The sequence below is a fragment of the Pongo abelii genome, chromosome 3 (assembly GCF_028885655.2).
Source record: "Pongo abelii isolate AG06213 chromosome 3, NHGRI_mPonAbe1-v2.0_pri, whole genome shotgun sequence".
Lineage (NCBI taxonomy): Eukaryota > Metazoa > Chordata > Mammalia > Primates > Hominidae > Pongo > Pongo abelii.
In genome coordinates this window covers 141,071,925-141,083,944 of record NC_071988.2, presented here as the reverse complement: position 1 = coordinate 141,083,944, position 12,020 = coordinate 141,071,925, and the positions used below count along the sequence as shown (strand labels likewise).

The 12,020-nt window shown below is 34.1% G+C and overlaps 1 protein-coding gene and 1 long non-coding RNA gene across 7 annotated transcripts in view; one reads left to right on the top strand and one right to left on the bottom strand.

Annotated features, from left to right (window-relative positions):
• Positions 1-12,020, top strand: part of PDE5A (phosphodiesterase 5A) — a 134,099-nt gene that overhangs the window by 67,649 nt on the left and 54,430 nt on the right. For all 6 annotated transcript variants that reach the window (XM_063723621.1, XM_063723620.1, XM_009240282.4 and 3 more), the window contains exons 7-9: positions 860-927; positions 7,251-7,359; positions 8,351-8,438. In XM_063723621.1, the coding sequence (XP_063579691.1) occupies positions 860-927; positions 7,251-7,359; positions 8,351-8,438 (265 nt within the window). The remainder of the gene's footprint in view (positions 1-859; positions 928-7,250; positions 7,360-8,350; positions 8,439-12,020) is intronic.
• LOC103890488 (uncharacterized) overlaps positions 8,958-12,020 on the bottom strand; it is an 86,791-nt gene continuing 83,728 nt past the window's right edge. Inside the window, exons 11-12 of the long non-coding RNA XR_010139775.1 lie at positions 10,537-10,601; positions 8,958-9,095 (exon numbers count right to left, since the gene is read on the bottom strand). This is a non-coding gene — a long non-coding RNA (uncharacterized LOC103890488). The remainder of the gene's footprint in view (positions 9,096-10,536; positions 10,602-12,020) is intronic.

Below are 12,020 nucleotides of genomic sequence, written 5' to 3'. Positions count from 1 at the left end.
TTTTCTTCCAATTCTGTATAAATAGAGCATGGGCATAATGTGCTGTTCTGCTTTTTAATATGATTTAAAAAAATTTTTTTTCTTTCTTATTTTCGAGACAGAGTATTGCTGTATCATTCAGGCTGGAGTGCAGTGGCACGATCTCACCATCGCTGCTCACTGCAACCTTGGTCTCCCAGGTTCAAGAAATTCTTGTGCCTCAGCCTCCCCAGTAGTTGGGATGACAGAGGCATGCCCACCGCATCCAGCTAATTTTTGTGTTTTTAGTAGAGTAGGGGTTTTGCCATGTTGGTCAGTCTGGTCTCAAATTCCTGGCCTCAAGTGATCCACCCACCTTGGCCTCCCAAAGTGTTGGGATTATAGGCGTGAGCCACCACGCCTTTAATGTAGTTTCAAAAGTATTTCTCTATGTTGTTAAAATTTTCACAGTTATTTTAATAATCACATAAAGTATTACTGAATGAAATATCTTTTTAAGAAGGGATTCTTTACCTGGGATTTAACAACAATCAATGTACTTAAGCTTAAAAGCCAAAACTTGAGAATTTTCAATAAGTGTAAAAAATTTTGAAACTAATAAATCTATCAGCACCTAGAAAAAAAACAAATAGTCTTCATATAATCATTCTTCCAAGAGAAAATCAGAAATTATATGAACGAAACTTTTATTTTAATTAAATGGGAAGCAGTTTTGAGGATGTCATAAAATGAGTACTTGGGTCTATTTTGTCCAAGAATAAGTAAAAATATATTACAAGTATTGGGGTCTTTTGTCAATTCCATAGCATGTATGTCTGTATCTAGATAGTTTTCATTACCTTGTCAAACTTATTTCTCAGTCTGTGTTGTCTGTTTTTAGGATTCTTTTTCTAGTGTGTTTCACATGGAGTGTGAGGAATTAGAAAAATCATCTGATACAATAACAAGGTAAAAGCACGTATTCTCTACTTGTCTTTATCACATGATATAATATTGCCTAAATAGTTATTTCATGATCAGTTTGATTTAAGAAATATAAGCTACAGATTATTTTATTGTCTCTTGTCTTTTCTCACATTTCCGGTCCTAAGTCGTCCTCCATCAAGATGGAGAGACTATTGACCACAATGACTTAAAGTTGTTACTTTGTTAAGTATTTATATTTAAATCAAAACTCATTACTAGATTATTATTTTGACAATGTGGTAGAAGGAAGGGCCTTTTCTCCTATTAAAGGATTTTAGGAATTAGCAAAGGGCAGGGGTGTAACTTGGAGGCAGATGGGGAATTCATTTGACTCAGAAGGCAGACCTGACTTTAAGCCTTGACTGCTGACTTGGGCATGAAGGGGTAGTCAAGGGAGATAAACCATGGTTTCTCTAACCAGAGAGTTTTCTGATGTCCTGGAATTTGGGGTTCACATGGTCATAATTGAATAGCTGACCTTTATTTCCTTCTTGGCTTTGCTGATCATGCAGTGAAGATTATAGCCCGTCTCCACACCTATTCTATCCTAAGCTCCTGTGCCACTGCATTTTCTAGCAGATTTGACATTGTTTTAGTTAGTATTGAATCCTTTTGAAATGTCTGAAAATGTGCACATTAATATATATTATTTTAATTTTATGATGCTGTAATACCTTTTTTCCTTTTTGAAAAGAAGATTTTAGAAAGTTTCTAGGTAGGACACATGTAAATATTTGAATATTTTACTTTTTGGCTTGCATAAATAATGAGTTACTATATATAAATAGAAATATATACATCTGTGTTTATATATTTACCTTTATCTCCATGGGACAACAGGAACATCAGTATGATAATCATATTAAAAGTCCAAAATGATGAATTATCTACATTATCTTTTAATATTTGTGCAGCAGCATATCCCTGTGTATTATATTTTAGGTATTGGCTTTTGATTTTTTTCTTATAAATTCAGCCAGGCCCTCTAATTTCTTTTAGCAGTAGCTGGACAAATCCAGTGAATTGGTGTGACAGTGACCTCTACTGGTAAATATGCATTTAAAAAAACACAAAAATGTCTTGCTATTTGTTTCTAAATACCACATTCCCTCTCTGTAGGCAAAATGGAAAGAATCTTTCCACTTATTGATTTAATGATTCGAAGACAGTCTTAGTATAAAGATATTTTTTATAAAGGATAAATAGGTCAGTGTGATTACCTTAAAAGACTAATTTACATGGATCATTTTAACTGATTTATTAATTGACTTTACAATAATGAAAATCATTTCAACAGTAATAGTTTAATAGTTTAAATGTTTAGTTAAATGTTAACTAAACATTTAAAGTAAGCTTTTTTTATAGTGATACAGTAAAAGGCCTCTGAGATTTTTTTTATTTTAATAAAAATTAGGTAACAGGTCTAATTTTGCAATAACTGAATTTAAAATGGTGTTTAGTAATGTTAACGTTTTGAAAAAGGGCAAAACTAATATTGATACTTATTTTTCACCAGCAAATTCTTTATTATGTTTCTAAAACTGATTATTGGTAGGATTTAGGACTCCAATTCTCATTATTAAAAACTTTGCCAATCCAAACTTTGCCATCTCTCAATTTGATGAAATACTAGGCAATTTGATGTTAGCAGTAAGCAAATCATTCTTTTCAGGAAGTTATTTATCAATTAAAAAGCATAGCTCATTCGAGATTTTTCCAACCAATCCACTAATGACCTCATAAATTAATATACTGAAGATGGTTTTGAAATGTTAAATGTAAAACAACATATTCAGGGTGAACATTACACATAATTATTAGAAGCATATCATAAAAGGGATAAAGCATAATAAGCTCTTGGGAGTTGAGTTGCCCAGGAATTTCCAAAGGGAGGCTCATTACCACATGATGGGAAGTTTTAGAGTTTTTGTGCTTCAATTCAAGAGCCACCCAATTAGAAGGAAAAAAATGAGTATAATGTTGTGCAGTTTATGTTAGCTCTTTATTTTGAGAAGTAGATATTTTAGTGCTATAATTCCATACTAATTAACTTTATGTTCATTCACAAATAAACATTTGTGTCATAAAATGACAAATACATAGAATTAATCCTTTTAGGTCACTTTCTTGGAATATACATATTAGTTTATACTTGTTATTGGTTATCATATTAGAAAATATAAGTGTAATTAAATAAGTAAAGACTACTACTTTAAAAAAGTGTGGATACAGCATAGAAGAATGTAGAAGTCAGACTGATTGTATTTAAATGTAAGTATTTAAGCTGCACCACATACTGGGCTTACTAGCTGTGAGACTTCATGTAAATTATTTAATCTCTCAAAGCCTCAGTTTCTTCATCTGTAGTGGTAGTAGGATTGTACTAAGAATTAAATGAGATAATGTATATAAAATGCTTCAGAAAATTTCTGGCGTTCAGTAAGTGTTAGCTATTATTTCTGTGTCTCTTTGATTTTTTTTTTATTTGTCTTTGGTTTACATTAGCCTGCAGTGACTCCCATTTAATTCTAAAGCACAGAAATTTATCTTTTCAAGCTCCACGTACCTAATTCTGTCATCCCAACAATGCACTCATATACAGTTCATTGATACACATTGTACAAAAAGCCTTAGATGTGTGTTAGTCCAGGTCTTCCAAGAAACAGATGCCAAAATTAGATTAAATGTGCAGAAATTTATTAGAGAAAACACCCTGTGAGAACCAGAGGGAAGGAGCCAGGAAAGCCATCAGACCAACACGAAAGTCTGACCCAGAGTTAAGGAGAGGAAGAAGGAAGGAAAGTTGTACAGAAGTATCCTAGACAGCTGAACAGTTCTAAGGAAGGTTTGGCAAGGCTGCTGGGAAGTCCTCTAGCTGAAATTTACTGTGAGAAGAATACTGGGCCTCCCAGGATTAGGCCTACGTTAGTGTCCCTAGTGTGCTCAGTCTTTTTCTCTGGGACCAGCCCTGGTAGAAGTGACCTCAGTGCAAACTTGTTGATGGCTTCCAGAGCACAGCAACTTGAGACATTGGTCAGCTACTCTTTCTACAATTGGAGCTCTGAGGCACATTCTAAAGGTCACTATAATATTCCCATCAGTAAAAGAATGAGATCCATATTCCTTGTATTACACTTTCAAAATCTTTCACTATCTGTCCTAGCCTAACATTTTCAGCTTGAAATCATCATTTTATTCTTGACAATCTGTAACTATTGAGTGTTTCCCAATTACAGATAGAACTCTTCCATGTCAGCAATGTGTTTTATACTGTTTTGTTTGTTTTTTCCTGCCTGGAATACTCTACCTTTCATTCCTGATGTCTCTCCTTTAAAAATTCTCAGCCAACTGTGAATTCATTTCTCTAATGCTACCTCTTCCCTATTCCACTCCATTTAGGTGCTACCTGTCCATCTTCTCCACATGTGTGGTGCTTACATTGTTACACCGTATCACTTAGGATTAGGCTTAACTGTGGATCATGAAAACCCAAAATAAAAATAGCTTAAACAAGAACACAGTATTATTACTCTCTCCTGTAAAAGCCCAGAGGTAGCCAGATCAGGCTTGGTGCTGTAGCTCTGCTCCACAAAGGCCTTGGGGACCAAGACACCTTTGGACTTTCTACCTTACATCCCTAGGATATGGCCCTTTCCTTCAGGGTCAAGGATGCAGCTCCAGTCATTATATCCACATTTTAAACAGTAGGATGGGGACAGGGAAAGAAGGGACAGACAGCACGTATCACCTCTTAGGAAGGTTACTAGAAGCCATCACAGACATTTACTCTTACATCCTGTTGTCTAGAACTTAGCCAGATGGCAATACTAAGCCACTAGGGTGGCTGAGAAATGTGGTCTTTATTCTGGGTGGCCATATATGTCCAGACAAACAGAAGGGGAGGAGAATTATTGAAGGACAACTGGCAGTCTCTGCACTAGACTCTACCCAAATAGTCCATGTAATTTAAACACATTATTCATTCTGTTTCAGTCTTCTACTAGATTGTAAGCTCCTATGACAGTTACTAACCTATGTAAGTTTGTCTCCCATATACTGCTAAGGGTGCCTCTGATGGAGAAGGTATTCAATCTGTATTTATTGAGTTCAGGAACTAAAAATTCATCAACATTTCTTATAGAGTAAGAAACAAACATAGTATCATGTAACTTTAATAAATCTAATGCTCATTTTTCACTTAAAGTAGCCATCAGGAAAACCTAAAAATTTCAAGGAGTTAAATAAGGTATCAGGTATTTGTTGATTTAGAAGTAGTTTTTCTACTTCTCCTTCTCTATACTAACTAGTATAAGTCTGAATTTCTGATCTCTGACAAATTGCTCGACCATTTTGGATTTTTTCCTGGCTCCTACTCTTAAAATAATGATGATGATAATTAAAATAATGATGATGAAGAATAATAATAGTTATTGATATGATAATTATCATTTTAAAAGAGATTTTACAAGGATACTTACTTCTCCAATATACTTCATTCTCCTGGTGGTCACCTTTTCATTTTTCTTCTTTTCACTATAGCTTCTTATTTTCTTCTCTCTAGGCTGTTGCTATTTATAAAATATTTGTAGTTTTAAACATTGTTTTATTAAACTAAACCCTGCATTTATATAACCTTTTCTTGAGTGTCACCCAGATAATATGTATGAAGTAGGACCTCAGGAGTGTACTAGGTCTGATGTGTATGATAACTGGCATGCCTTCGCAGACTCTCAGCCTAGTCTCAAGAAATATTCAATTTAAAGTTCATTTACTATTATGTCACTCTTCTGTCATTTCCTTTTCATTCTTTTTCATGTATACATAATACTAGACAAGTGGTCAGTACTTGGTTTGACCAAATTACACTTAAAGTAAAATGTACAACAAAGGGAAGACTGAAATATTTTGACCAGGAACAAGGCCACAGAGTTCAGGAATCTTCGTGGAATCACTAGCGCTGAAGGACGCCATATGAAACCACTGTCCCAAGAAGCAGCTGGGTCAGGTTGGGTGGGAAGGACAGAAGATAGCAAAACATTGGAACTTTGGAAACTTAGAACAAGTGGACATTTTTCCTGAGATGTATGCTGTTGTCACTCGGTATCCTTGGGAAATTGGTTCCAGGAACCCCTACGGATACCAAAATCTGCAGACTCTAAGGTCCCTTGTATAAAATGATGTAGTATTTGCCTATAACCTATGCACATCCACTCTATATTACTTATAATACCTAATACAATGTAAATGTTATTTAAATAATTGTTATGTTGTACTATTGTTTAAATTTATGTTATTTTTTATTTTTGTTTTTTTTTTTCTTTGGCTTATTTTCGATACTGCAGTTGGGTGAATCCAAAGATGTGGACTTGTGGGTACAGAGGGCCAACTGTATTTTATTTTGAAATGTCTACTATTGTTAGGTTTTCCTACTTCTTTAGTGCTATTACCATTAAAATAAGCATGTCCTTATAGATAGAGTAAATTTCCATAACCTGACCCTCTTTGCTGAATTTATCATCACCACAAGGGAACATACGGAGTTTCCTGATGAAAAAACATGTTCCATTCTGTTCTCCATCCCTTGCACTGATACTGTACCCCCTGGCATCGATTAATCTTTCATGTTCACTCTGTTAAGCAAGAGACTGGAACATAACTGGTAAAAATATTGTAAGTTCATAAAAATGTCTTGAGGAAGATAAATTTTTAATTTTAAAAGTATCTTAAAGCATCTCAAAGCAGAAAAAAGGTGTAGAGAGGAAACTGAACAAAGGGAAAGATGCTAAGGAAGACACGACAAAAAGACAGAAGGAGAAAGAAAATAGACTTAACTAGAGAGAAGAGCTTTAAAAATTTTTTCTAAGCTGTTTGATTTTTCCCTTGGTCTTAAAATGTGTAAAATACTGTTTTATTGGGATGGATAGAGAAACCAAATAATGAGGAAGTAAAACAAGCACTAGACCTTTGGCATTCTATAATCTGATGGGAAAATAAGATATGAGGGGACATATGAGTTTACATTAAATGACACCAAAAATCACCATGCCCATTTGCAATGAGAATAAGGCCATTCACACTTATAAAACTTGTTGAAAAATTGTGGGATTTTGTTTTTTAAAACATTTAAATTATGGTAACTGACAAAGTTGTAAATCATCAAACACATTTAAAGCTGCATTTTCCACGTAAGTATATATGCCTTATAATTTAAGGCTGGTATTTTTCTCCCTTAATCATTTATTTAACTATTTGCCCATGCTTTTTTTTAACTGCACAGAGGGAACTCATATCTGTTATTTTCACAGGGAACATGATGCAAACAAAATCAATTACATGTATGCTCAGTATGTCAAAAATACTATGGAACCACTTAATATCCCAGATGTCAGTAAGGATAAAAGATTTCCCTGGACAGTAAGTAACCCAATTTTAGATTTGAAGCTAGAAGGCTGTTTTCCCATCACATCTGTACTTACAGTTATTCTTGAGCTGAAGGACGGGCTCTAGAATGGACTGTTTAGGAATGATCTGTGCTTTCCCTCATCTGAGGAAGGAGAATAAAATAGATCGTAACATCTATTGAGAGCTGTACTTGGGTATTTTTCTTTGTACTTTTTTCACCTTTTTAAACGTCTATTAATAAGTTACCATACTGTTTTTGAAGTAATTTAGCTATTACCTACATAATGTCAATAACATTCCTTAGATAATATTGCTAGAGTTTTTGTCTTATTTGCAAAAATTAGTTTCCGTGTGGCTTGAACTGATGCAATTGGTAATCTGTCAGAGTGAGTAGCTCTGGGAAAATGGATGTCTGTTTTTCTTGACCTCAAAGCTACAGATATCTGGTTCTCAGACAGTGAAAAATTTGAATTATAGTATTTTCTCTCACCTTTTCAGGAAAGCATTGCACTTTGAGGCAGCTACCTTGATTTTGTTATTTGGATGATTTTGTTATTTGGGTGTTATTTGGAGACATTGTTAGAACTTTAGCAATAGCAACAGTGGTATTATTAAAGGACAGGTTTGTAACACGGTGCATTTTAGGTGGCGTTTAGATTCTGCCCCTCTCCTTAAATTATTTGGGGCATTTACTACACTAGTATAGTAGATACTGTACTTTTACTTATTTTTTTTTACTTATTTTTACATTTTACTTATTATTAAGCTGCTTGGAAAGTTTAAAGTGAAAAGAATTCTGATATTTTTAACAAAGCAGACATTGCTTTATATTGCATTTATGTGAACTTCATTATAATTTATACATTTTCTGCTTTCCAATGTTTGCTAATATAAAAGTTGAATAATAGTGCTTTCAAATGTGTCATATAGTTTATATGTCATCTAATGGACAAATCAATCTCTTTACCATTTTAGCTGTTTTGTTCTTTTTATTTTTGTTTAGACTGAAAATACAGGAAATGTAAACCAGCAGTGCATTAGAAGTTTGCTTTGTACACCTATAAAAAATGGAAAGAAGAATAAAGTTATAGGTAAAGCCTTTCCTTTAACCTATGCTCTAATTTTTAAAAATGTATTCCCAGCTATACTTCTTTCTTTCAAATGTAAAGAATAAAATGTTTTAAAAAAGATAAAATTTGGAATGATAGAATAATTAAAGTAATTCATAAATACCAACAGACATTTGTTAAATATATTATAAACTATGGTGCACTTTTATAATTATTATCCTATTTCAGCAGAATTTTTTGTTTAAGAATGATTGGTGATGTATTGAAATTTGGTAGACTGTACAAGAGATATTAAGTAGATAATGTGTATTGTTTTAGAGTCTTATTTCCTGGATGTTGACTTTTTTTAAGAACGTAGTTTAGATTATAGATTATATTTATTTGTTCATTTAATATTTATTGAGCACTCCACTGTTCTTGGCAGTGGGGATAAATCAATGAACAAAGCAGAAATTCCTGCCCTCAGGAGCTTATGTTCTTAACATGATTATAGAAAAACCTCTACTTCAGGAATGATGGAAGAATGCATTCTCAGAAAAATTGAATGATGTTTCCTTTTATTGACATATTTGTCTCCTGGTATTGCAGTTATGTAAAGGTTAAGTAGGATTTTATATGCCAGTCATCCATGGTTGATGTAGTGAAAAAGGTCTGGACTGTTAACATTCTCCCAGGAGCCTGGAAATAAAGAAAATATGATAACTTTTTAAAGGTTAAATTTAGAATTAAAACCCTAATGGAGCAACATTTAGATATATAAATATAACTTTAAAAGTCTGAATACTTTTCCAGTTGTAAGATTTTGTAAATGATTGTAAATGAGAGTTTTAGTCAGAAAGAAGGGGCAGAAGGTATCAGTAATAAAAATAGAAAAAGAAAAGACAGATATTAAAAGTGACTGTCCAAGTTCTGTGCAAGAGTAAAGTAACATTTGTCCCTAACACAGAGATGGATGTAGAGAGTTGTATCAGTGTGCATCGAGTATTCTGACCATATGGTGAGCCTTCACTAGGTGCAATGGATGCCTCAGATTATAGCCAGTAATTATCTTTCCAATTCCCAGTCCCTCTGCCTAGAATGCATCTTTATTGTGAAAGGAATACATCAGCTTAGCACAATTCAACATTCTCTGACTCTGATTTCCCTTGTTCTGATTCCAGTCCCACCAATCCAACTTGTACTGATTACTTTCTTTTCCAGTGTAGGTTAGCTCATGGGAAGAGAATGCATTATTCATGTCCTCTCAAATATACTGGTTGCCCTGACAGTTGTTTCTTATTGTATGAACTGGACTTGAGGCAATGGGCAGGAGCTGCAGGTGCTTATACTTCTGTTTCTGGGACAGATCTGTTCCTTTTTGAATATTGATACTATTTTGGTTTTATAAATCAGTCTTGTCAACTTAGTTACTGTGACTCCACCCCAGCAGTCTTCAGTATGCTAATCTAGTGCCTAAGCTACAAGGTGGAGGGTCAGCTTCTGACCCTGGTGAATTGTGCATTAAAGCCGCTTAGAAACCAGCGTGCCAACCCCCTGCTGGGCTGTTGAGTCAACTCTTCTACAGTTCTCAGAGAAAAAAGTGGAGGCTAATGAATCTGTGAGATCTTTTTTAAAGATTGTCACTGATCAGATCTCTAACATAAGCAATAAAAGAAAACTGCCAAGGGTGCCTTACAATATGATACCAAGTAAATGTTATAAAATTTTATTTCTCAGGGAGGTCAAGGGGAAAACTATATTATAAATGTTATGCTGTTTAAAATGCTTTTTTATAAGTGTAAAGATTTACTACAAGCTGTCTATGGCCTTTGAAAATGTGAAATTAAATTCCAGAAGGAATGCATTATTTACTAGTAAGTTGTCATAGGAAGGAAGGCAGAGTGGCAGCTTGCCCCATCAAGTCACATCTTCACTTTTCCCCAGCAACATTTCTTTGGAATAATAACTGGGAATGGGGAGTGGCTGGAGGAAATCACGCATCAGGCCCCTTTGTTACTTTATGTGAAGGTAAATGAGAGCGAGTTAGACGACCTGGAAAGAGCGCTGGACTGGGGGTCGGACTCACAGCATTGTGTTAGCGCCACTCATCTTCAACCACACTTATGGGCACATTACTCACCTCTGTGGAGTTGAACTTAATAACTTTTCAGATCTGTTCAAAATTCACATTCTGGGATCCTGTCACTGTGTCAGACAAGTAAGCAAAAAAATAAAAAATGAAACAATCAGACTTCTCTTGGCATATATTTTGTATCACCCTACTTGATGACAGAGCCAAAAGTAGGCAAATGTAGATTTTGGAGAGAAAAATTCTTTGTAAATAAAAAGAAAGGAAAAAGAAATGATTTCTTTAGTCGGGTTTTGTGTGGGGTGAAGGGAGGTTCTCAAGTAGATCCCAAATATAAGGGGGGAAATTTCCAGTGTTCCTGCTGCTTTACAAAGATGACAAAACTAAGAATTTGATTTCTGGACTATACTTATGTACCTACAGTTGTAGCATGGAAAATGTCATGGTTGTGGATAATTTGTCTTACATGTCATAGACCAGATTCCACTATTATGTAATTCTAATAGAGAATCCCTATAGAGTTACGTGCAGAAAGACAGACGGACACATGTGTTTTTTGTAATCTTCTTCCTTCCTCTCATTTTTTCCATTACTGACATTTAGATGGAATTATAGACATTAGACCAGTATGGGGCCTGCTGTCCCATCACATTTATTCCCTGAGGTATTGTTTCCTATCAAATGTTTTCTTAGTGCTCTGGCTAATACACAGTGTTTCCACTACTTTGCTTCCAGTACTTTTAAGGAAATATATTTCTCATTGAATGTTCATTTATTTTAACTAATTATTTTCCCTGCTTATTATGCTAAATGCCTTTTTCCAATATCATATTTACCAGACATTTTTATGCCTATTTTTTCCATATCAATTTCAGGATAACTTTTGCAGAAATTAGTCCTATTCTCATTGAAAAATTTTTTTAAAAAGAGATACTTAGAACATCTCCACTTTAAATAGCTTACTTTTTCATCTCCTTGTTAATAAATAAAAGCACAAAAATAAAAATTACAGTGCTGTACCACACATTGTTTGACAGAGAAATATGAGAAAGAAATATGTATTTGTCAACTGGTTACTATCTTAATCCTTTCTCATGTACACTGTAAGAAGGTTCTGTTTTTTACTTCCACAATGAATTTTCTGAGTCTCTTACACTTTCAAACTTGTTCTGTTAGCCTATTTGAACTGGCTAAACACCTACATCATTCCGATGCTCCAAATGGCACCTCATTTTAGTTCCTTTCTATCAATAAAATTTGGGAGACCTGCATGCCTGCAGAGTTTTTTTGAGTAGGCCTTAATAAATTTTTGAATCATTGATTGTCACTACCACATCATCTTATCTTACTCTGTTAATTTATTTTGGCTTTATTTAATAAATTACTCAGGGGTGGACCTTTAAATAGGTGAATACATGGAGAGACAAGCTGCTCATCTGTGTGTTGCAGTAGAATTCCAAGGCATAAATAAGTATTCTAATGTTATATCAGCTTAAGTTTGACTACTACTTCATTGTACTTTTCATATTAAATTT